The 25037-nt window shown below is 37.7% G+C and overlaps 2 protein-coding genes across 2 annotated transcripts in view; one reads left to right on the top strand and one right to left on the bottom strand.

Moving 5' to 3' along the window:
* The window catches only part of LOC121513596 (aldehyde dehydrogenase, mitochondrial-like), a 31933-nt gene extending 29393 nt beyond the window's left edge, over positions 1 to 2540 (bottom strand). The window contains exon 1 of the mRNA XM_041793429.1: positions 2359 to 2540. Within this exon, the coding sequence (XP_041649363.1) occupies positions 2359 to 2478 (120 nt within the window). The 5' untranslated portion in view covers positions 2479 to 2540. The remainder of the gene's footprint in view (positions 1 to 2358) is intronic.
* Positions 2541 to 9024: 6484 nt separating this feature from the next.
* rbm42 (RNA binding motif protein 42) lies at positions 9025 to 24769 on the top strand. The gene is made up of 12 exons (XM_041792767.1): positions 9025 to 9349; positions 12019 to 12075; positions 12486 to 12612; positions 15651 to 15720; positions 15809 to 15871; positions 16242 to 16405; positions 16869 to 17018; positions 17235 to 17369; positions 17733 to 17850; positions 17987 to 18084; positions 24297 to 24393; positions 24526 to 24769. Exons 2-12 carry the CDS (start codon positions 12020 to 12022, stop codon positions 24636 to 24638), a joined length of 1191 nt encoding a protein of 396 aa, XP_041648701.1. The 5' UTR covers positions 9025 to 9349; position 12019; the 3' UTR covers positions 24639 to 24769.
* Positions 24770 to 25037: the final 268 nt, after the last annotated feature.

Here is a 25037-nt window from a genome sequence, read left to right as displayed (position 1 = left end):
CATATCCCTTCAAAGTTGTAGTTTTTAGTGCTTTTCATCAGATTCACTCCTTTCTTACGGGATTGATTTGCAGATATTTTACATGGTATTTCCAATAGGTAATATTATATAGCGCTAAATGTCTTTTTCAGGGTTATAGAGATTTAGAGTGTTATAAGCCACGTTTAAGCCAAGCCTTTGTATTCCTTGACCTTTGCAACCATGTCTGCATCATAAAAAAGTCTGGGAACCAAGAAGCAGCCAATCCATGCAGAGCAGAATGTAAATTGCTAATGTGTAATGGTCATGACATATCAATTGCCCTCCTGTATTTCTATATTGATAATACTGTACCATGGTCATTTTATGATAATGTTTTGCACTTTATATATCTCATAGAACAGGCTCTATTTATGGTTTTATTTATCTAATGTGTTAGGACTTAGCCTTTAAAAATATGTGAAAATTTTAGACTACTTTCTTGTCTTTATACAATTTGTACAAAGTAGGACTTATTTATCATCCTCTATAATGATCAATAGAGTATTTTTTTTGTACTTTGTCTTGTAAGGTGTGGTCCTGTCAGGTGTCTGCCCTTGTTATTGGGACTTTTTTGTATGTTTTGTGTCAGTTTTATGTGGGACAACAGATGGAAATTAGCGACTCACTGAATCTGGTGCAACCATGTTTTCATTTACTTTGTATGAATGATCAATGTCATTACACACTGTCCCTTGACAAATAAATAAACTAAACTTAACAATGCAGTCAGGTGCCTAAATTTGTTTATGCAGGTGCAGCTGCTAATAGAGTTAGAAGTTCAGCCAGGAACAGAATTGCACATTCCTACCCGTCTGCAAACAAAACAATATTTTCATGTTTGAAATCAATCTTATTTCGGTAACAAAAATATTGATAAAATGAATGGAATGGAATATTTTTATATTCAAGGTTTTTATTTTTTATGAAGGCTATTTATTTACGGTATCCCTTTAGGAGGTTGGGGGGGGGGTTTTAAATATTTTTTGGGGGTATTTTTTGTTATTGCACAAAAAGTAATAGCTAATCTATCAAAATCAGTGTTGCTGCTAATCACTGACATATCCCAGACTGACAGTCCCTGCACACAAAAAATTCACTTTGAATTCATCATATAGCCTAGAAAATTATCCTTTTAGTGTTAAAAAAAAAAGTGGCATTACATAAATAAACTGGAATTCAGATGGCTGAAATTATCAGAATTAATTTGCATTAACTACAGGTGATGAGCATTGGAGTTAATGACCCAAATAGCGTTTTTTATGTTTAATATTTCTAAGCATATCCAGTGAACTAAAAGGGCCTAAAGAGGAAAAGTGTGATTTTTTTAAAAAGGGGGTCTGAGGGTTTAACTTCTGAAACACCCAGTCTCACCAGAATTACTATTCAGTTTACCTCATTCTCAGAATTTCTAATCAGTTCAGGCGTACAGTCACGTTAAAATGCTCTGTCTAAGCTCCAGTTATGGTCTACATCCATGCTGTAATGCTCTTAAACAGGATGTTAACAACTGTGAACTGATAGCATCTCAAAGGAACAGCTTTTTAATAATTTAATCTAGAAAATGGAGATAAAAGTTGCACATAGGCTGAGTCAGGTCCAAGATAACCAAAGCACTGATTGACCATATTAACCAGGAATGTGTATGCTAACCTGCAAACCGACCTTGCATGGATTTCCCACTGCTGCTGAGATCCTGTCTCAGATAAAGGGAGCATTATTATAACCGTTTCCTGACAGCAGAAAAGTGAGCACTATTTAATGTTAAGGTAATTAGAGAAAAGCTGCGCATGTGCTGTTTATGTCTTTGTTTTCCTTACAAGTACAGGACACCATTATTTATCCCTACAGTCTTGTTGGTGATAAAATGTCTTAACATGGGTTTAATCACAGAGGTGCTGGTAATAATTAACGTTATATAACCTCATTATGGGAAACTACTCTGCAAGAGTCAAGAGTCCTGCTCTGAAGCCTGAGTGTGATGAAATACAGACTCTAAACTCTGTCTGTATTTATCCAGTTTAATCCAGCTGCTCTTTAACACACCTGCAGAGATCTTTAACTCAACTGTGGGCTGCAGCAGATCTTTGACTTTTAAGGGTTAAATTTAAGAAAAGTTGGAGCGCATGTTTGCAGATTTCCAGAATCTTTCATGCCAAAGCAGATTTACACCATGATTTGAACAGCTGGCTATAAAAGGGGGTTAAACGCTCTTCAGAAATCGTCACCAGCTAAAATGTCCCTGTAGTCAGAGTTGACTACAGAGCTGCGTTGAGTGCGCAGTTGGCCCACGTCCAGTCCCCCCTGGTCGCGAGTCGAACCTGTTGATTAGGACCCTACCTTGTTGAAGTGGACCTCCGGCTGACTGTTGGGGGCTGGGATAGCGGCAGCAGAGAAGTGACAGGCCGACAGTCGGCTGCTTAGCTGGGGTAGAGTCCTGGTGATCACGGTGCGCAGCATGGTGCTTCTTCCCCTTTACCAAACGGCGCACTAACGTTTTCCGAGGCTTGACTGGCAGCTACAGAGGAGGCGGGGCTTATTTTTATGGCTTTTTTTTCACCGGGAACTTTATTCTAAAATTGAAATTTACAAACGACACATGAAATGCACAAATTCGAATACGGCTTACAATTACGTAAATAAGCACAGTAAGAAAATGCTAAAGACAGGAAAAATACATGAATAGATAAAGCAATGACATGAAAGTAAATGAAAAATGAATTAAGAATAATAAGAAAAGAAAAAACAGGGGGACAGTATGCCAATACATACCATCTGAAGAAAAATAAACCAGGAAAACCGAATTTGGAGCACAGGTTTACAGTTCTCGGAGGAAGCTGCAGCTTCAAGCACCGTCCACGTGTTGACGTCATCAGGCTGCTTCGATGTCACGTGAATTGTAGTTTTATTAAAACTACAATTTAATTTTAAAATTTTAATTTTAACACTTTTACACATAGACATAATAGACGTAAAAAAGTAAGAAATATAATAAGTAAGTACCTAAAAAGTAAAAAACCCAGACGTACCTCCAGTTGCAGTATATTAATACCTGAATTATCTACATTTTTTGGCTCTCTGGTTGTCATTTTGAATCATTTGATTAACAAAAAATATACCTGTAAGCCACTATATATACAAACGACTCATTACCATCACTTAAATGTGAACGTGTGTGTTTTTTAATCTGAAAACCCTTCATTCATCATATACTTGCATTTGTTCATGACACGGTCTTGCCTCTGGCAATATGGCGGACACGTTGACGTATAGCTACAGCGGGCAAACAGTCAATGAGGCGTCTAGGTGGTATTGAGTTTTTGTTGCATTGTAATTTTGATGTGAAGAAGATTCCTTTCACTCTGTCAAATTTCCACAGACAAGCTTTAATATCTTGGTTTATGATTTACAAACACAATGTCTCTCCACACATATCTTTAATCTGAACAACAAGGACGTCAGATATAAAAATAAAACATTGTTTCTTAATGGTTGGATGGAAAACAACATTCTGTTTGTCATGCAGTTATTAAATGGAAACAAATACCCGTTCAGCTATTCAGAATTTCTAATGAAATACAAAATTCCAGTCACTCCTAAAGAGTTTGCAGTTGGAGGCCTAGATCGTGCAATTCCTAAAGCACTGATCATCAACTGGCGGCCCGGGGGCCACATCAGGCCCCCCAAAGCTTCCTGTCCGGTCCCAAAAGATCATTAAATTCAAAAAAGGAGAAAAACAAGACGTTGTGGTTTTAAGAGTATCTTTTGGCTTTTAATGTCAGCAGCTGTTAAATCCATGCAACAAACAGTGAAATAGTTTTAGAATGACTTAAGATTTGATCTGTTTTAGGCTGGTAAAAGTGCTGCAAAAATAAAGAGCTGAAAAGGGGTTAGAGAGTATCAAAAATGTGTGATAAGTGGCAAAATGGGTTGTGGAGTCGCACAAAGGGACAAACAATTGGCAGAAAAAGTTGTGAAAAGAGGTTCAAATGTGGCAATAAATCGTTAAAGGGGAAAAAAGGGGCAAAAGTATCAAAAATTGGTCACAAATGTCATAATAAGTGCAAAAAAGTAATGAAAATGGGATAAAAGTGACAAAAGTAGAAGAAAAGTGGCACAAAGGGGAATGCAAGGAAAGTGTTTCATAAGGGGTTAAAATCTTGCAAAATTGAGTTAAAGGGGCAAAAAGTATCAAAAAAGGGTTTAAAGTTTCAAAAATGGGTTATTATTGGTGCTAAATGACAATTGGAGGAGATCATACACTATTCATCAGAGCTCACTGCAGGTGGTGTACAGTTGATGAGCAAAAAATGTACCAACAAACATATTAGGAAACTGTACCACCAAATCTCAACTCCTCAGCCAAAATGCATCTGGAATTCCAAATTTGAAAACATTAAATAGAAGTCTGTGTGGAACTTCAATCAGGAAAACTGTGTTATGAATAAAATTAAGGACGTGGCATTTAAAATAATGCATTTGATTTATCCAACTAGTCAAGTCATTGCAAGATTTGGAGTTGTGGAGAGAGGTTGTGTTTTTTGTGATTATGTGCTTGAAACTAGTTGCCACTTGTTTTTTGAGTGTCCTCATAGTCGCTTATTTTGGTTAGATGTAGCGCAATTCTACAATGTACAGACCAGTTCCAAAGTACAAGTAACAGAAAAGGATGTTTTATTTTTTATGATAGCAAAATGGAAACTTTCAAAAGTTGTATTTTCTTAATTTACTTATATTGTATGGGAAATACTAAATTCATAAGTGTAGATGGACACGAACATTACCAAAGATACAACAATTCAAAAAGGAAATAGAATACTGTATAAACTCACTTACAGGAATGGAAGACAAAAGAGCAAAGAAAACTCTGGATATTATGGAATCCCTAAATATGTTTATTTAATTTTGAGATACCTCATGTATGTACATATGTAAATATGTACAGTGCTTAACAAATTTATTAGACCACCACCCAAAGTAAGGTTTATGCCACAGCTGCCCTAAATTAACAGCATTGGTAATTACCAAAATCATTTTTATGTTTCTGCAATGGTTAATACACCAATATGTAGAAGCTCTTTAACCCAAATGATATTTTTAATGCTAAAATATAATTATTATTGTATACATGAATTTTCAAATGTACTGATTTACAAAAAATGAAAAAAATAGTAAAGCACATTATTATTTCTTGATTAATATGTCAAATTATAGTTATTTACTTGCATTCCTGAACAGAAAAATGAGTTTTAATGGTTGAATGTTATGCTTGATTAATTTCTGACTTCTCAGAGAAGCCCAGTGAGCCGGCTCAAATTTGAGTATAAAAAGGTGAATTCAGTTTGAAATTCCTCATTCCTGTTCAAAATGGTAAAACATGGAGAGCTCACTGAAAATGAAAGAGTTTGCATTAAAGCACTTCATGATGCTGGATGGCCTCTGAGACAAATAGGGAAAGACATAAAGTGTTCTCAGTGTGGTCAAGTATGCGTTGGAGTCAATTGCTGAGACTGGTTCTTACAAAATGCACCAAGGAAGAGGCAGGAAACCAAAGTTAGCTGAAGCAGATGTCAGACACCTCAAGATTTAAGTACTAGAGACAGAAGGAAGACCACTGCTGATCTTCAGGAGAAGATCTTCTGCAGAAAAGCTGGAGTACGTTTTGATGCCAGATGCATTGCACCGACAGTGAAACATGGTGGAGATTCCATTATGGTATGGGGTTCCATTTGTGCATACGGCGTGGAAAAATGAGTGAAAATCCACGGTATCATGAACAAGAACGTCTACCACAACATCTGAGTGCATCATGGAATCCCTTCTGGACTGAATCTGATTGGTCGTGGGTTCATATACCAACAAGACAATGACCCTAAGCATACTTCAAAGCTGTGCAGAGACTATTTGACCAAGAAAAAGGAATCTGGAGAACTGGAGCTGATGGACTGGCAAAGTCAAAGTCCGGATTTGAATCCTATTGAACAAATTTGGGATTTAGTAGATCCAAAGATTGATGGCACAAAATTTTGATCTAAAGCAAGTCTGTGGGAACAGCTAGAAACTATTTGGAAATCAATAACAAAAGAGACTGAGGAAAAGTCCATAAAAACAGTGGCATCAAGAATGCAAGCTGTTATCAAGACCGAAGGAGGCCATACAAAATATGAAGTTCTTTGGTTATTATGTGTGAAAAAGGGCTGTTAGTTGTTTCAGTTTGTTATTTGCCAAATAAATAACATTTTTAGTTTTAAACAAGTTTTTGAAAGATTTCTAAAATATTTATGTTTTCTCGTTTTTATGACAGGTGGTCTGATAAATTTGTTAAGCACTGTATATCAATAAAAGAAATGTTTTTAAAAATGAGGCATCTAGTATATTATGTCTATGGTTTTAAATCCCAGGGGCAGAAATTCACTGGCGATGTTTCCACAACAACAGCAGAAATCAGCTAAAAATGCGATGTTAAGAATTCATGATGTTAAAAATAGTTAAAAATAAAACTATGAAAAAAAACTATAACTAAAACTGTTTAGTGCGTTAACAAAACTAACTACAATAAAATAAAAATGGAGACAAAATATCCTTAGTTTTAGTCTTTGACACAACCATACTGACTGGCACCTACACACAAGTCTGGAAAGTGTAAAATTGCCTGATCTGATTGGTTAAGACTTCACATAGTGGTAGTTTTATGTCTGTAGCTGTATTCAAACATCATCATGAAGTAAATAAAATGATAAGGGAGGAGTAGCCTGTTTGGAAATGTTTTAAAAAATGTTTTACACTCTCTCAGTCCCGACATCTATCTGTATAAAAAAAAAAAACTAACACTAAAACCCTAATAAAAATTAAACAAAAAAAAAAAAGCATTTTTGCAAATAATAATAACAATAATTGAATTCAGGTGTTCCAATCACTTCCATGTCAACAGGTGTATAAAATCAAGCACCTAGGCATGCAGACTGTTTCTACAAACATTTGTGAAAGAATGGGTCGCTCTCAGGATCTCAGTGAATGCATGTGGCCTTCAGATTAGCTCAAGAACAGTGCATAGAAGGGGTGTAATGGTACAGAAAAGTTTTGGTTTGGTACGTACCTCAGTTCTGAAGTCACAGTTTGGTATGTTTTCGGTAAGGTAATTGAAGCGAATAAATAAAATTCAATTTTCATTTTTAAATTATCTGGCAATCTGATGGATGAGCCTGGGTTTGGCGGTTGCCAGAAGAACGATACTTGTCTGACTGCATTGTGCCAAGTGTAAAGTTTGGTGGAGGGGGGATTATGGTGTGGGCTTGTTTTTCGGGAGCTGGGCTTGGCCCCTTAGTTCCAGTCAAAGGAACTCTGAATGCTTCAGCATACCAAGAGATTTTGGACAATTCCATGCTCCCAACTTTGTGGGAACAGTTTGGGGATGGCCCCTTCCTGTTCCAACATGACTGTGCACCAGTGCACAAAGCAAGCTCCATAAAGACATGGATGAGAGAGTTTGGTGTGGATGAACTTGACTGGCCTGCACAGAATCCTGACCTCAACCCCATAGAACAGCTTTGGGATGAATTAGAGCAGAGACTGAGAGCCAGGCCTTCTCGTCCAACATCAGTGTGTGACCTCACAAATGCGCTTCTGGAAAAATGGTCAAAAATTCCCATAAACACACTCCTAAACCTTGTGGAAAGCCTTCCCAGGAGAGTTGAAGCTGTTATAGCTGCAAAGGGTGGACCGACGTCATAATTAACCCTATGGATTAAGAATGGGATGTCATTTAAGTTCATATGAGAGTCAAGGCAGGTGAGCGAATACTTCTAGCAATATAGTGCATATATATATATATATATGTGTGTGTGTGTGTGTGTATTAAATATATATATATATATATATATATATATATATATATATATATATATATATGCACGCACGCACACACACACACACACACACACACACACACACTAACCAGACACTTTAATAGGTACAACCGAGCATCAAAATTGTGAAGAAAGAGGATTTAAGTGACTTTGAACGTGGCATGGTTGCCAGACAGGCTGGTCTGAGTATTTCAGAAACTGCTGATCTACAGCAATTTTCAATCACAACCAGTTCTAGGGTTTTCAGAGAATGGTCAGAAAAAGGGAAAATATCTAGTGAGTGTCAGCTGTGTTGCCGAAAATACCACGTTGACATCAGAGGTCAGAGGAGAATGGGCAGACTGGTTTAAGATGATAGAAAGGCAACAGAAATTTAAATTACCACGCTTTTAAGTTTTGATGGCAAATTTTATTTCTTACTTTTGTTTTATATTGGTTATTACTTTTTCCTCTCCTGCTGAGTTGTTATCATAACCAAATTCCTCCCAATGGGGGAATGAAGGTCCATCTTATCTTAAGGGAGAACATTTACCTTGGACATAACTGAATTTAAAAGAGCTTAGAAAATACGTATTATATGACATCATTTCACTATCTGAGACCAAGGTTGATGAAAAATAATATTTTTTTTTTTTTTACATTTAGTTTTTAAATGTATTTCAGTGTGTTGTACCGTATTAGATAGTCTGTACCACACTCCAGACCAGCAGGTGGCGGAAATGTATAATTTCGTTGTTTGCCAACCGCCTGTAAACTTATGATGAGGGAGCTGATGGGAGTAGGAATGAAGGGAATAACACTAAAAGGATTACTGAGTACGGGTGAGAGGACACATCAAAGGAAACTGTTAGAATATTTATGGAGCACAGGGTTGTTTAATAGGATACGAGGGAAGGCAGGATGGAAACAATGAAGAGCTAGTATTATTGTAGGTGTATTTACGCATGTGTTTGTATTTGGGGTAGTCTAGATGCTTTATTTATGTTGAGGATGGAAGGATGTTACTGTTCTTGATCTTATTGAATCCATGATCAGAGCCAAAACTCCGCAGTGAAAGGGGGCGGTAATGCACCAAAGCGATGGATGCCAGCCGCCGTAAAACCGAAAAAGAAGAAGAGGATGCGCCAGTAAACTTGATTGAAGAAGAAGAAGAAGAAGCAGAAGCGTAGAAGAAGAGGAACGCTCTCATAACTGATGAACCAGTAAACGTACACAGCTCGTACAGCTGCCTGTATTTGTTGATTTGCTAAACACGTCTGTTCCTGTGAACACGGCTCTTTAAGAGTCTGATGAAGCTGATGTTACTGTAGATATTGCTGTCGTTGGTTATAAGCTGGTTGATGAAATAGAGCTAGGCTAACTGTAGGCTAACGCTACTTAGCTTAGCCGCTCAGATAGCCGTTAGCTTGTTCAGTTATTCAGAGAGGAAAAGGTTTGCATCAAAACAGAGAAAAAGGTCGATTAAGGTAAGTTTATTGGTTAAAAATGATGATATCAATGATACTGACACCGTTAGAAACATAAATCTAAACATTTATAGCTAATATTTGTCTATGTTTGTATTCAGAGGTAACTGTTATTGATGCTCCTGTTTAGAGTAAATCAAGTTAACCAAATAAGAGTAAGAATATTTTTAATACTTAATAAATGTTTAAGCTGGTACTGTTTATCTCATCAGCTCTGTCGAGTTTTAAGATGTTTATTATGCTAAATTAAGTATAATCAGATGACATTTGGTTGTACGGTTTATATATTTAGTTTGATTTAGGTCACAAGGTTTAATTGAGTTTATAGTTTGCATGACTTTATCATAGATAAGTCAGATTTTTCTTTAGCTTATTCTCCTGAGCTTTTTTAGTTCTGAAAGAAAGATAATCTTTAAGGTTAAATAGAGGGATGGATTGATCCACAGGTGTCAAATCAGCCAAATATCAACAGGTAAAGAAACAGAAGGATAAATGAACCACCAATTTGTTCGAGAAACCCTTTTTCATTTCAGTATATTTAAACAATATAATTAATTTCATGTGTTCAGCATCTCAAACCCTAAAAATGTCAAGAGGTGTGACTGTCTGAGTAAATGAACAGATTACTGACACTGTTAGAAATTTAACCATGAAAAAATCCAATTAGAAAATGTTGAGAGGATTTTATGGGTAAAATCTCTGAGATAAACACATGATAACAAAATTATCATTTTAAAGTTAGCACGATCATTGAAAAAGTTTTGTCCCATAATTTGCTAGTCCTTAGTTGTCAGGATGGATCAACCACAATCATATTTATTTTACTTTAAAATGCAGTGATAACAGATTGCAACATAATATATCATCCATTTATCTCCAGCTGACACTGATGGCTGTGAAAGTTTTTGTAGATCTTTCTCAAGTAAAGATAAAAAACATTTATTTTGAGTCAAAGAGTGAGAGATGCACTTTAACTGTCAGGTGGTAGCACCAATATAAAACTGATATAATTTATTTTACCATTAAAATATGTGTCTACTTTCTAACATGAACAAATGTAACAACATGTCTAAGTATTTGCCTGCTTAACTTGAAATTAGTTGCAAATGTCAGGTGGCACGACCAGTAATTCAGGTGGTGAAACTACTGAAAATGTTTCTGTATGTTGTATTATTTAAAGCTCTAAAGTAAAAACTTTTCTTCTCATGAGGTTACAGGAGGTATCACATATTTTAAAAATGTGATTAATTACAATTTTGCTTAGGTGAGTGGGTACATTTTCCATGTCATGTGGTATATTAAATTCTTTTTAATTTAAAATGTATATGTATCCACTTTCTGACAAGAGTAAAAGCAACAACATGTGTCTAGACATTTGCTTGTTTAATTCAAAATTGCAAGTGTCGGATGGCACATCCACAATGAATAATGCCTTGAATATCATTGACCCATAAACTATGCAAAAACTGTAAGTTATCGCTTATTTATTTATTTATTTATTTGTTTGTTTGTTTGTTTGTAGGCTAATTTCCATCTATAGTCCCTGGCAGGTTGATGGTATATACGACAAAGAGTCCATTAAAAGTCTACATAAAAATCAGACAACACAGACTGTACAATGAAATACAAAGACTCAAATATCATGATACAGTAGGTTGCTGCATGACCTAAGTTTAAAACAGACCAGGAATAAAGTGACTATTGCAGTTAAAAGGCATAAGGCAGATGGTAAAGTGCCGTAGTGCTAAAGTGCAAGTGTGCTGATATATTGTACATGGTCATGAGTGTGCTTAGAGAAGAGATTGCACACTGCCCTTGGCCTGGTTAGTTAAAGTGCTAATATTATTGCACATAGTTAGCAGAAACAGATGTGTTTATGCATGTATCATTGCACCATAAAAGCATACATAAGTGTATCTAATCTATGTATGTAATGTTGCACAAAATATGTACATATAGCTGTATGCAAGTATGTAAGCATAAAGATATTGAAATGGTTAAACATGATCACAATTCTTATTCCAAAGTGAATCAAAATAAGCATAAAAATCACCATTAAACATTATAAACACTGGGTTTATTTATTTCTCTTAAGTATTAGCTAGAAGGTAAACATACTTTGCTCAGAGGTAGAGGAGTAAATGTGCAAAAATATGTGAAAATGATGTAAACATAACATTGCTTTCATAATATCTTTACAGAAAAACATTTTAGATGTTTATATTTTTAATCCTCTTTGAGCAAAAATACAAGATCTTTTTGGTCCACAGTTCCTAGCCCTATTCTGAGTAAAGGGTCTTGATTCATTCACTGACTTTGTGCCTAGGATGCAAACACAGCCCCCTTTTTTTTAATGGATGATTTTGTTACGTCTGTAGATGTTGAGAGATTAATGGGTAATTATGTTTCATAATCCTGATCTTGGTTTCAATCAAAATAATTGTGATGATGATTTTTGCTGAAATTAAGAGCAGTCCTGTGGCCTCCTGTGGAATTTAGACCCTGTTCAGAACTTTATGTGCAATATTTGATTGAAAAACAACAATATTACAAGAATGTGTGCCAAGGACATGGATTTTTACTTCTGTGGTACTGATATATTCAAGTTTTGCTATCATTGTATCAAAATGAGAAAATCTTGTGACATTGTTCATTGATTTTTCTCACAGCATGGCGCTGAAGTCTGGAGAGGAGCGTCTGAAGGAGATGGAGGCTGAGATGGCTCTGTGAGTAGTATTCCCTGCCAACACACACCAACAACATTTAGAACATAGAACAGCTCTAACTATTGGGTCACAGCTTTAAAAGTCCAAATACAGACAACATCTTTAGTCCTAGACTTTTACCTTATTTATGGAGACACACGTTTGTAAGGAATTTATTCCAAATATTCACCCATCACACAGCATTGTCTTCATGACAGTGGTTAAAGCAGTAACGGGGACTATTCTTTAATACCCCAGGATACGGTGTGGCCATTCCTACACATCAGTCTAATGATGAAAACTATCATACGTACACACAGATCAGTGGTTTGGGTGATTATGTGAATTACATGCATGGAAAAAAAAATGCTGCTCTCTGCAGCGTCATAAAAGCAGCCGTCTCGATCCTGTCTCTGTCTTTTTCCTTTCAGCTTTGAGCAAGAGGTTCTCGGTGGTCCTGTACCAGTAACAGGAAGCCCACCTGTCATGGACGCTCTACCAGTGGCTCTCTCTGTTCCTGTGGTGCGACCGATTATTGGAACCAACACCTACAGACAGGTTTGTATTAATCTGACTACACATAAAAATCTTAAAGGATTTTTAAACCAATGTACTTCAGATAAACTGATGTATAAACATCACTGAAGCTAAGCTCTGGCTGGGACGTCTCTGATTTGACTGATTGAAATAGGGGCCAATGGGGCAAAAACTCAATTGAAATGACAGTTTTTCACAATTGCTAAAACACTTTACCATTCTCTGAACCAAAGGTTCAGCTGCCTAAACTCATTTATCAAATCGCCCCTGTTGGAAAAACCTAAAACATTTTTTCTGTTAGGCACAATTTGCAAAACTTATTTTCTCTTTCTGACAAAACTCTAAACACAACCTCATTCTCTAAAGCACATTTTTTTATCTGTTGGTGCAGAATGGTAACCGCAGGAGGCAGATGTAGACACATTAAAGCAGTTATCACCGTTTAAACACAGCTAATGGTGTGGAACTAGTCTAGACCAGTATAGAGAGCTAAAGTGAGAGAGATGGTAGACTATGAGGAGAAGCAAGAGAGAGAAGATGGAGAGGAAGACCAACACCAAGAACAGAAATTTCCATAGATGCACTCTATTATTGTTATCGGTATCAGCAGAAATGAAAATTTCTGCCGATGTTTAAGACTGATATTTTAGCTATAAAAGCTGTGGATATTGGTCATATGAACAAATAAGTGAGTGGGGTTTAGTCTGGACCAACAGACCTGCCTCAACTGAAGTCTTTTTCTTCATTCATCATCATTCCTTACACTTTAAAGTGTTTGAAGGACTGAATTATTAATGTGTTTATCATCAATATTTAAACTGTTTCTCAAAGACTGAAGTTTTAGATCTGAACTACATTTAATTATCAGTGTTGGCTAAAATTATTTTGTAAATATCAGCATATTGGACATCGGCAAAAATCCAATATTGTGCTTTCCCAGAAATTTCAGATGAAATTTGAGTAACAATGATTGACAAAGCTGCTTCCCATAGAATGGCAGTGAGCGAAACTTGATGAAAAATCAACTGCTGATAGGAAATATGTGAACTATGATTGAGTCCTAAATAATTCTTTTGGGACAAAAAAAATCTGAAGTAGAAGAGCTTGAGAAATGTGTCTTAGCAATTGTGAAAAACTAATAACTCTGTCTGGGGTTGTTATGTGATGTAAATGTGCCGTTTTGAAAACTGTGCTGCAGCTCCACATCGTGGTCAAAGGCAGCTCTTTTTCAACTCTCCGGGCCTCTGTGGTAGTCATGTGATTGAAACCTATGAATTGTGAGACATTTGAAAGGCACTTGTGTTATTGCTTTTGGCTGATGCGGATATACCATCAAAGATGGATGGATGGATGGATGGATGGATAGTAGGGGTGTGACGAGACTCTTATCTCACGAGACCAAACGGGATTTAACACTTGTTTTCTAGTACATGGGTGGCAAATATGTCCTTTATACAGCTGAAAGTCATAATTGCAAAGCATTCGGGTCTATTCAGAAGTGTTTAAACTCCTCTTGCACTGAGTAGGCTATTAATGCTTAGACACAGTTTGTCTTGTCTGACTCTGACTCAAACTGTACATTTTAATGCTCTTCAAATCAGACCTTTCATGTTAACAGTCTACTACATCTCTACATCTTTATTTTATAATTTTTATAATAATAATAAAAGCATTTAGATTATTTTGAAAGTACTTCAAACACGGTTTACAACAGACCTAAATATAAAGAGCTGCATTAGTAAAATTAGACTACTTCTCATCCTCTTTAAGGACATCCATATTTAAAACAAAAGAAATCTTTGTGTCAATAACGCGTATGCTGTTATTTACAGAAAAGGATTATTTTATCGTTTTGTGTGTTTTTTTTTTTTTCTTTGACAGTGTTGAACACAGATGAATGTGTTAATGTGTGTGTGTTGGAGAGTGAGTGTGTGTCTCTGCTCTGTCTGCTGTCTGACAGCAAACAGGGCTCGTTTAACTGGGGCTAGAACTTCAGTTTTTGGAGCTAACAATGGACTCTCTGGCAAACAGAGTTTGTTTTGCTAAGTTTACCGCTGCAGTATAGAACGGCCTGTTGCCCTACTCATGTTAAGCTTCTGATTGATGATAGCACAGTCAACAGCTGATGGATGTGTGACAGAGAGACGGTGAGACAAGAAGGAGTCATGACAAAGTAGCGGCTGAATTAAAGTCACAAATAGCATCACTGTGAGCGAGTCTGCATGCATACACAAACTAAATAAGCTCTGAATTCTCGCACACGGAGAAGGGGGTAGTGATTGGAGCAGTGATCTGGATGGGTAACTTTGACCTGTAGGGCTTTTTGTCTGCTGCTGAGCAGCCTGTGTACCACACTGTGAGGCAATATCTTAAAATGCCCTATGGCAGAGCCATAGAAGGCCACCAACAGCCTCTCACAGAGGTTATTCCTCTTTAGGAACTCCCTCTGTCACCCTTTAGGATCCCCTTTTAAATTCTGTAGACTGTGGATGCTCTGAGCCATCAGGAGCAGTAAAACAATCATTGACTAGAGATTCACGATATTATTGGCCTGATACTGATATTGGTATTGGCGGATATTAAAATTTCGGCTCATATTTAAAACCAGTATTTTTGCTGTGAATATCGGCACTTATGGACTTTAAATCTTTTCCTTTTGTAAAGTTTTAGGCTGGACCAACATACCTAAACCAGTTAAGGAATTTTTCTTTGTTCATTTTCAGTTTGTAAACCTCATAGTATGTTTCAAGTGCTCAATTTTGTTTCTTTGTTCATCCTTCTTGTAAAGTGTGTTTTAAGTACTGAAGTTTTAGGTCTGAAATACACATTTCCATATCTGTATAGGCTTAAATTAATCTGTAAATATCAGCAAAACATTCAGTATCATGCTCCCCTAATATTTACACCACAGTCTTAAGAATTATTTGATCAAGCTTTAAATCTGACCCAAATTCAAACTCAGAATCGTCTCTATCCTCCATCCTAGTCTCTGCTCTTCACACAGTCATAAATTACATTTCTCTCACCCCTTAATGTCTCACTCTCTTCTTCTCTCTCAGGTTCAGCAGACGTTAGAAGCTCGAGCTGCTAGTTTTGTTGGTCCTCCACCTCCAGCCTTTGTTGGACCAGGTGAGTATTATCTCTAATCCCAGTATGATGGTTAAATATAGCGTGATAAAGTCAGTTCTGTGTATAACCCTCCATGTTTGTTTCCCAGTCCCTCCAGTTCGTCCTCCCATGATGAGACCAGCCTTTGTCCCCCACATCCTGCAGAGACCTGGTAAATTACCGTCACACTGCTGACTGGTTTATTCTTTAATTTTTTAGAACCTTTTTCATTGTTTTTTGGTGTCAGGGACTTTTTACTCACAAACAATAACAGAAATCACTTTTGGGTATAAGTTTAGACACAAATGCATTAAAAGTAGAGATGCTGTGATTGATCTTCTTAACTTTAGCTCTATCAACAGATGAGATTTTTGTGCCGTTGTATTTTATCTTTTGTCTCTGAAGTCAACACAGGGGGAGACATTTGTAAAGTTTTCTGAGGTCCACGTGAATGTAAACAGTATTTGCTTTGCTCCTCTTTCTGTAATAATAAAATGATTCATGCTAATTAAAATGATCCATGTAACTACCTGTGTTCTCAGGTGGTCAGAGGCTGCCGATGATGCGCGGCCCCCCCATAGCCCCTCCCCTTCCTCGGCCTCCTCCCCCTCCTCCCATGATGCTCCCTCCTACGCTGCAGGGTCAGGCGCCTCCTGGAGCTCCTCAGCCTATCCAGCACATGGCCGCTCCCGCACCTGCACCTCAGGTCTGTGTTACCATGACAACAGCAACATAAACAACATCCTGTGTTTAGATCCTGTTGATATAACTAAAACTAAGTTTGTCAAAGCTTTAGTTTATGGTGTGATGACTGGTATTACAACGGCCCTGTTGTCTGCAGACACCAACTGACGGCTTCTCTTTCTATCTTTTTACCTCCTTCTCTTATAGAAATTGGGTTTTGGGTAGGACAAAAAATTTAACTTTTGTGTTACTGAAATAAATCACATGATAAGATATGTTTGAATTGGTATTTGCAAAACAAAAAGTAAACAAGAAACCCCAACTGTAGGCAAATCTTTCTGGGGGAAACATTAGATAAACACATCTTTTGTACAAACACTTTAACAATTTAGACAATGTGCAGAAATTTGCACAAGTGTATAACTGGGTTATATGTTTTTCCTGATTTCTCCTCTGACTCCTTGGTGTGTGAATGTGTTTTTTAGGTCAGTGAGATGGTGCCAATCGTGTCAGCCCCTCCCTCCAACAAACCGACACCGTCGATCATCCAGGCCGCTCCAACAGTCTACTCGGCTCCTCCTGCTCCTGTCAGACACAAAGGGATCGACGTCAGAGCTCAGAGACAGGCTAGAATGGTATCTGGAGTTTGATTTGGATTTCTTTTCTTCTTCAAATTTTATATTTTACTTGAATTGCTGGAATTGCATCCTTGCAAAAACCCTAGAAAAAAGACATTTTAGTGTGCTGATCTGAATTTTGTTGTGTTTAGGAGTTTAAGGATGTGGCGTTAGGCCCTTACAGAAGTCTACTGTTAAACTATCACTCAACTCTGGTCTGTCTGAATGTTTCAGGAGGAGCTGGCGGCGAGGGTTGCAGAGCAGCAGGCTGCAGTGATGGCTGCAGGTCTGCTGGAGAAGAAGGAGGCTGAAGATAACAGCGCTGTCATCGGACCGAGCATGCCCGAGCCTGAACCCCCCCACCCTGAGGTACGTTAGAGACCATCAGGTTTTTCTCCACTGCTGTACTGACGCCAGGAAGAATCAGGCTACAGGATAAGAGGGATGTGGTACTTTAAATTTACTACTAAAGGATGCAAATTTACATAAAAACATTGACATTTCATATTTGTGCACTCCGGACATTGTGCAGGAATTTTGCTCTCCTACACACTTGTTTATGAAACCACTACTACTCCTTTCTGATACTACTGCCCATTAAGAGATTTGCTGTTTTTTTAAAGATGTTGCACCAAGGAAGTGTTTAATTTTTTTTTCAACAAGGAGAACTTCTTTGCAACTTTTCAAACTTGTATCAGATGTTGAAGCTGTCGTTTTTGTTGTTTGTTTCAGCCTGTAGAGAGCGCCGCAGAGGATAAGAAGAAAGGAAAAGTGGAGAAAGTGAAGAAGTGCATCAGGACTGCAGCAGGAACCACCTGGGAGGACGCCAGTCTGCTGGAATGGGATTCAGGTAAGGACAGGACCGTGAATTAAAATGATGTCTGAGTGGCCGTGGCGTTGTAGGCAGGCCCTGTAGGGAAATGGGAAACATTCAGGTGACTATGTAATATAATAATAAAATATAATAACACTTTTTCCCCCCTCAGATGATTTCCGTATTTTCTGCGGTGATCTTGGTAATGAAGTGAACGATGACATCTTGGCCCGAGCCTTCAGCAGATACCCATCTTTCCTCAAAGCTAAGGTGGGATTTCTATCTGTTATTCTTTCTTAATTACTTACTTTCTTACTCACTTCCTTTTTTCCTTCCCTCTCCTGTTTCTTCCTTACTCCCTGTCATCCTTCTTTTCTTTCTGCCTTCCTTTCCTTCTTTTTTCTTTCTTTTTTGTGACCTTGCTTCCTTACTTATAAGGGTTTCTGAATCTAAATTTTTAATTCTTAAAATGTCTTAAATTACTTGAGAGAGGTATTTTATTTTTGTACTAATTTCACTGAATATTTTGCTTTTTCATGTGACTGTTTACAGTTTTAACACTAAAATGACCAGGGATCTCTATATACCCAAAGCAGCCAGCAGATAAAACTGACCCATTATTTAAGTGTGTTGATTTTCACAAAGATCCCTCAATTAACCAGACATTGAACAGCTGATTAACCGTACAAAGAGAACAGGGTCACTGTTAGATGATCCATCACATCCAGAATAATCTTACCTTTAATCAGGTACAAAGGCTGCGCTGAAATCCACCCATGAAGCACACTGCGGAACTAATCACTCCCTCTTCAGTCAGTCTTTGCAGTTCCACTGCCTGTGCTCCAGTCTGGCATGTCCCAGAAGCTTTCCTGGAGATACATACCGGGTCTATTTGTGGCCAAAGCACATAAATCCAGCTAAAGCAGATCAATCCAAATAGCCAGAGAAACGTGCAAAATACCTGGTCAACTTCAGAATAAAACACAGGTAAATTATCACTATATTAACATTATGTCTCATCCTGAGGAACAAGCAACAGGTAATGGTGATGCCAGAGGGTCACAGAGCTACTTTGGTGCTATCGATGAAGAAAAGTTAACTTTTGAGGTGAAAAACTCCAGAATTTTACATGAAACCAAACATCCTTTTTAGTTGTTGATGTAGCACCCTTGGTAGAAGCAAAACAACATAGAATTGTTTAAAAATGAACAACAAATCAACCCCCGAAAGTTTAAATAATCTGCTGTTGATGTTCTATTGCAGCAGGAACTCGTAGTTCTTCCATGATCTTGTGCCCTCTTGTCTCAGGCTGATCAGGGCTGTGCTGAGACACATTTTCAGTGTGCAAGGTCGCTCGCCTGGTATGATTAAACATCATTTTATTTAAAAAATTACGGGTTAGGATTGATCACTCAGTCCTTAAACTTCCCCACCATCTGATTCTTCTTCATTTTAAACATTGAGAATATCCGTTGACATTTCACAATAGAAAATGCCAGAATGCAGAATCTGCAATGTTAGAATGGCAGTCTACATTGAAACTTTTTTTTTTCAATTTTGTCTAAAATGCAGAAAGCTTCTCGGTTTGTTTGTGCAGCATAAATATCAAAGACAGTAATGTTAATCTCATAGGGCAAGGGTTGGCAACCCACTGCTCATTTGCCCCTCCTAAGTGTCTCCTTGCAGCTGTGCCAAAAAATAAAATCAAGGAAATTTTTGTTTAACATTACAAAAGGATTTTTCCAATGCTTTATTGTGATAGTTTTGCATATTTCGCAGCTTTTTCATTCCCTTTTAACTTTATTTTCAAAAACATTTTATCAACTTTAATGTCATGCGTCATGTCGTGCGTCTTCAGCTGCAGCACATACTGGCGCTTTCTCGTCTTCCAGCAAAGGTCAGGACAGACATGTCACGAGTGACACCTGAAGCTGGAGTTTTGTGCATTCAGGCTGGTTGAGTTTTTAATATCTGTGATCTGGTTTAGCACAGGAAGAGGGACAGAGGACACGGGAAAAAGACGATCAACTTTGATACGTTTTATATAAAACCAGTGCGTTCATCAGACTAAAGTAGAGTCAGCGGAGTGTAGGGATGAAAAACAAAGTTCACCCTTCAGCATCATTCAGGTGAAGAAAGAAAGGAGGCCAAGGTATCAGTAGTGGGCTGTTTGAGCTAAATAAACAAGTAAGCTCATATTTTACTGTTATTCTCCACTCTTCTGCTGTGAAATCTTCATTATTATTCAGAAGATTGAAGAACTTGATGGTGGTTTAAATGTTTTGTCGTCTAGTGAATGTGAGGTACAGTGTAGGAGTGAGCATTTGTGTTGTAAAAGATCAGATTGTTGATATTTGTGCAGCTGTCCGTGGTGCTGACTGACATGAAGGAAGGGAGAAAGGCTGTAAACACCTCTTTCTACTCTCTCCTGGATATTCTGAGTGATTATTGTGATTGCTCCAGTATGTCCAGATTGTATCGCTGCAGTCTGTGACCCAGTAATCATAGATGCTGTTGTTAATTGAGCGACTATTGGGTGTCTGTATGTGACGTAGACAGACAGCAGTGTGTTATGGTGAGAGGAGATGAAGTATGGAAGGTTTCATCGGTAGGTGAACAGCAGGCTAATGGGGTGTGAATCTTTCCTTCTCAAGACGATTCGATTCACTGGCAGTTCATTAAATTACAGAACAATTCAGTCCAATCCGATCCGACAAAAGGGGAAAACAAGATCATTTCATAATAATCTAAGTTTATTTGATCTTATTTATAAAACAGACTAAATGCCAGGCCTCCTGTGCTAACATTCTGAAATTATGTTTAACAAAGTTTTCATCACACCCAGGCGTCTTACTTTGACAGTAAATTGGGAGATAAATATTAAAATGAGTTTTTACTGGTACTTGTTCATCCTTCTGTACTTGTAACTTCCTTAGCATTATTAATCCTAATAACTGTACCAACTAAATATCACATTTTCCCAAGAGCCACAAATTAAAATGAATGAAAAGTCACAAGGAGATTTGGATAGACAGAGCTCTGTGTGTCTGCTAGTACAGGAGAACAAGGGGTTAAAATGATATTGAAAACAGTCAAAATTAAAAACAGCTCTCTATACATTTTTTTCCTTTCATAATTCCTCTTACTGTGAGTATTCAGTCTACATGTCGCAAAAACTTGGTTATTTCCTTTCTCTGTGTATCTGACTGTTCTTGATTGTTTTCATTCTTGAATTAGTTCACTAGGTAACAGCTGATCTCCAGCTCAGTGAAGTCCTCTCTGTTTAATATCATATAAGTGGGCTCAGATGTATTGATTATGTCACCAAATCAGTCACTCCCAACAACACGTTAACCTGTGATTAAAGAGGGGGTATTATGCCTTTTTTTCAAAGCTTTACACCATCTCTCTGATACCCACATAGTAGCTTCACATGGTTTACAGCTCAAAAAACTCCTCATGTTTCTCACACTGGCATCCTGAAAAACACTTACTTTAACCCTGTCTGAAATGCTTCGTTTTCACTGCTGTCTCTTTAACACCCTTCAACTTAAGATAAATTAAGAATGGAACAAGCTACAAACAAACATTTTTTTCCATGATAAAACAGAGAGTTTCTTCTTTCATTTGAGCTATTTGGCTCAAAATGGCCAAAAACGCTGGCACAAGCCACTTTCCATTTTATTAAAAGGCTGGCACTCAATGAGTTAATCGCTTTTCTCCAAAGCGTACAGACAGGCAGACATTTTGAAGGTTATCCTTCCTTCATATAAAGTCCACATGGTTTGATTCCTGAAGTGCAGAACTGTAACTGAAAGACGTTCAGGCGATGACCGGTGAAACACATCCAGCTACCTAGTGAGCACCTACGGTGAACAGAACTCTTGTTTGAAGGTAAAAGGACACCGTGGGTTGCGCAAGATTAGAGATGCTGAGCCAGAGCATGGCAGAACGGGCTATGAGAACAAACAGCAGAGCCTCAATGAACCGCTCTTTGATATTAAAACCGGTCCAAAGACCGGTTCGTGCTGCATTTTTACCGATTCAGGGTTCCGCGGAGCGATGCACTCAGACCACTGACATTAAGATCGGTTAACTGATCCATATCAGATTATCTTTAAACCACTACAGGCTAATACAATATCCTGCATTAACTCTGACTGTAAATGTAATGAGTGTGTGTGGGTGAATAAAGCAATAATAATAAAGATTATGTCAGTATCATGAAGGATAGATAAAAAAATAAAATAAAAACCACTGACTGATAAAAGCACTGATAGATAAACAATGAAACGTGCATGGTTGTTTCTCTTGTATTTCTAAATCCCTAAATACATCAAAATTAAAATTATGATTCAAAATGCCAAGTAAGAGTAAAATAACATGACTGACTGGAGAGTTAACATACCTTTGCTCACTCAGTTATGTTGACAGGCAGACTTAATTGACTGCATGGCCTTCATTGTAAGGTTCAAATGTGTTTTAGGTCTCTTCAAAGATTGGGCCAAAATGGCTTTTCGAACAGAAGGTTGCTGACCCCTGTCCTTAGGGTCCCCCTTGAGGAAGTCCATTATATCCTCATTCAGAAACCACAAACAGAAGAAGAGGAAGAGGATGGGGAAATGAAAGTTCATATACAGTGCTTAACAAATTTATGAGACCACCCTAACCCTAACCAAAGTAAGGTTTATGCCACAGCTGTCCTAAATTAGCAGCATTGGTAATTACCAAAATCATTTTTTATGTTTCTGCAATGATTAATACATCAGTATGTAGAAGCTCTTTAACTCAAATGATATTTTTAATGCTAAAATATAATTATTATTGTCATACATGAATTTTCAAATGTACTGATTTACAAAAGAAACAAAAAATAGAAAAGCACATTAATATTTCTTGATTAATATGTAAAATTATAGTTATTTACTTGCATTCCTGAACAGAATAATGAGTTTTAATGGCTGAATGTTATGCTTGATTCATTTCTGACTTCTCAGAGAAGCCCAGTGAGCCGGCTCAAATTTGGGTAAATTCAATTTGAAATCCCTCATTCCTGTTCAAAATGGTAAAACGTGGAGAGCTCACTGAAAATGAAGAGTCCGCATTGAAGCACTTCATGATGCTGAATGGTCTCTTAGACAAATATGACAGGTGGTCTAATAAATTTGTTAAGCACTGTATATAAAACCTTTCAGTGCATTAATTCATATCCAATTTACAACAGAAGTCAAAATCATCAGAATGAAACACGTATGCTGGCTTCAAGGGACAAAAATGACTTGAGTCATTTCTCCTTTATGTTCAATAACAGAATTCAACAGTCATCAGTGATCTCATACTAACGCCTGTGACTCTGGGATGGACCTTAGAAATTAATCCAGCAGAGGGCGCTGTCTCACGTAGACCTTCACAACTCCACAAAGGGAATTAAGAGGTTAATGCTGGTCTGTTGAGCCTAAAGTCAGTGTTTTCCATGTCATAAAGCTATCTGGCTATATCACCAAATGCATCACCGGGTTCAGAGTGCATTGTCATGCATGAAGATAATTTTGCTTTGGAAGGCACAGTTCTTCTTTTTGTACCATGGAAGAAAGTGGTCAGTCAGATACTCCATATACTTTGCCGAGGTCATTTTCACACCTTCAGGGACCTTAAAGGGGCCTACCAGCTCTCTCCCTATGATTCTGGCCCAAAACATGACTCCACCCCCTCCTTGCTGATGTCACAGCCTTGTTGGGACATGGTGGCCATCCACCAACCATCCACTACTCCTCCATCTGGACCATCCAGGGTTGCATGGCACTCTTCAGTAAACAAGACTGTTTGAAAATGAGTCTTTATGTATTTCTGGGCCCACTGCAACCGTTTCTGCTTGTGAGCATTGGTTAGGGGGGGCTGAATAGTAGGTTTATGCACGACTGCAAGCCTCTGGAGGATCCTACATCTTGAGGTTGGTGGGACCCCAGAGGTACCAGCAGCTTCAAATACCCGTTTGCTGCTTTGTAATGGCATTTTAGCAGCTGCTCTTTTAATCTGATGAATTTGTCCATCAGAAACCTTCCTCATTATGCCTTTATCTGCACAAACGCATCTGTGCTTTGAATCAGCCTCAAATTTTTTCACAGATGATCACGCTTAAGTTTTCATAAAATATCTCGTGTTTTTATTCCTTGTCCAAGGCATTAAACTATTTGAGGCTTTTCAGCAGCAGAGATCCTTTTTCTTTCCCATATTGCTGAAACCTGTGGCCTGCTTAATAATGTGGAACGTCCTTCTTAAGTAGTTTTCCTTTAAGTGGGCTCACCTGGCAAACTAATGATCACAGGTCTCTGAGACTGATTTCAGTGATCCATAGAGCCCTTAGACACAATACCATCCATGAGTTTGATTGAAAAACAAAAAATTGAATGTTTATAACACTAAAATCCAATTAGCATAATAATTTGCGCATATGAAAATGTAGTTTTTCTTGTCATTTTTAGGTGGTAAGAGACAAACGAACAGGAAAGACGAAAGGTTACGGCTTCGTCAGCTTCAAGGATCCAAACGACTATGTCAGAGCCATGAGAGAGATGAACGGTCGGTGTTTTCTTCTTCTTGACATTTAAAGATGTTGAAAACAGTTTCTTGACGTTTAAACGGACCAGGATAACAAACATCTCTTATCTGACCCTGAAGAAACGTCACTCTGAAATAACGGTTTGTTTTCAGGGAAATACGTTGGCAGTCGGCCCATCAAGCTGAGGAAGAGCATGTGGAAGGACCGAAACATCGAGGTGGTCCGCAAGAAACACAAAGAGAAGAAGAAGCTGGGCCTTAGATGATAAGTGGGAGTCTGTTAGTGTGATTGTGCTATCGCCCCCTTGTGGAGACTGTTAGTCTGTCCAATCAGGAGGCTGTCTGAGCTTGTATAAAGGTTACTTTATCTTCATTAAATAAAATCCTCATTTCTAAACTGTGGATGCGATTATTTGATTATGTGATTATTTCACTGCCTGTGAAACTGTCACATCTTTACCTGTCGACACTTAATCCGATGTTTTCATGGTGCTGTTATTGACTGTGATAAATCTCAGCTCAATGATACACACTGTCCGACATATGCAGACTCTAAGCAGAGGCATTCATTTACAGAACATCACCATAATCGAGATTAGGTATAAAGATCGACTCAGGAGAAACAGGACTTGTTTCTGTTGTAAAAACCAAGTAAAACCTCCACC

The sequence above is a fragment of the Cheilinus undulatus genome, linkage group 8 (assembly GCF_018320785.1).
Source record: "Cheilinus undulatus linkage group 8, ASM1832078v1, whole genome shotgun sequence".
NCBI classification, from domain to species: Eukaryota; Metazoa; Chordata; class Actinopteri; order Labriformes; family Labridae; genus Cheilinus; species Cheilinus undulatus.
The sequence above is the reverse complement of the archived record's forward strand: the minus strand, read 5'-3'. Positions and strand labels throughout refer to the sequence as shown.

Coding starts and splice junctions, on each gene's coding strand:
- rbm42 (XM_041792767.1), top strand. CDS start 12,020: ATGGCGCTGAAGTCTGGAGAGGAGCGTCTGAAGGAGATGGAGGCTGAG. Junction 15,872..16,241: donor CCACATCCTGCAGAGACCTG/GTAAATTACCGT, acceptor CTGTGTTCTCAG/GTGGTCAGAGGCTGCCGATG. Junction 24,394..24,525: donor AGCCATGAGAGAGATGAACG/GTCGGTGTTTTC, acceptor GTTTGTTTTCAG/GGAAATACGTTGGCAGTCGG.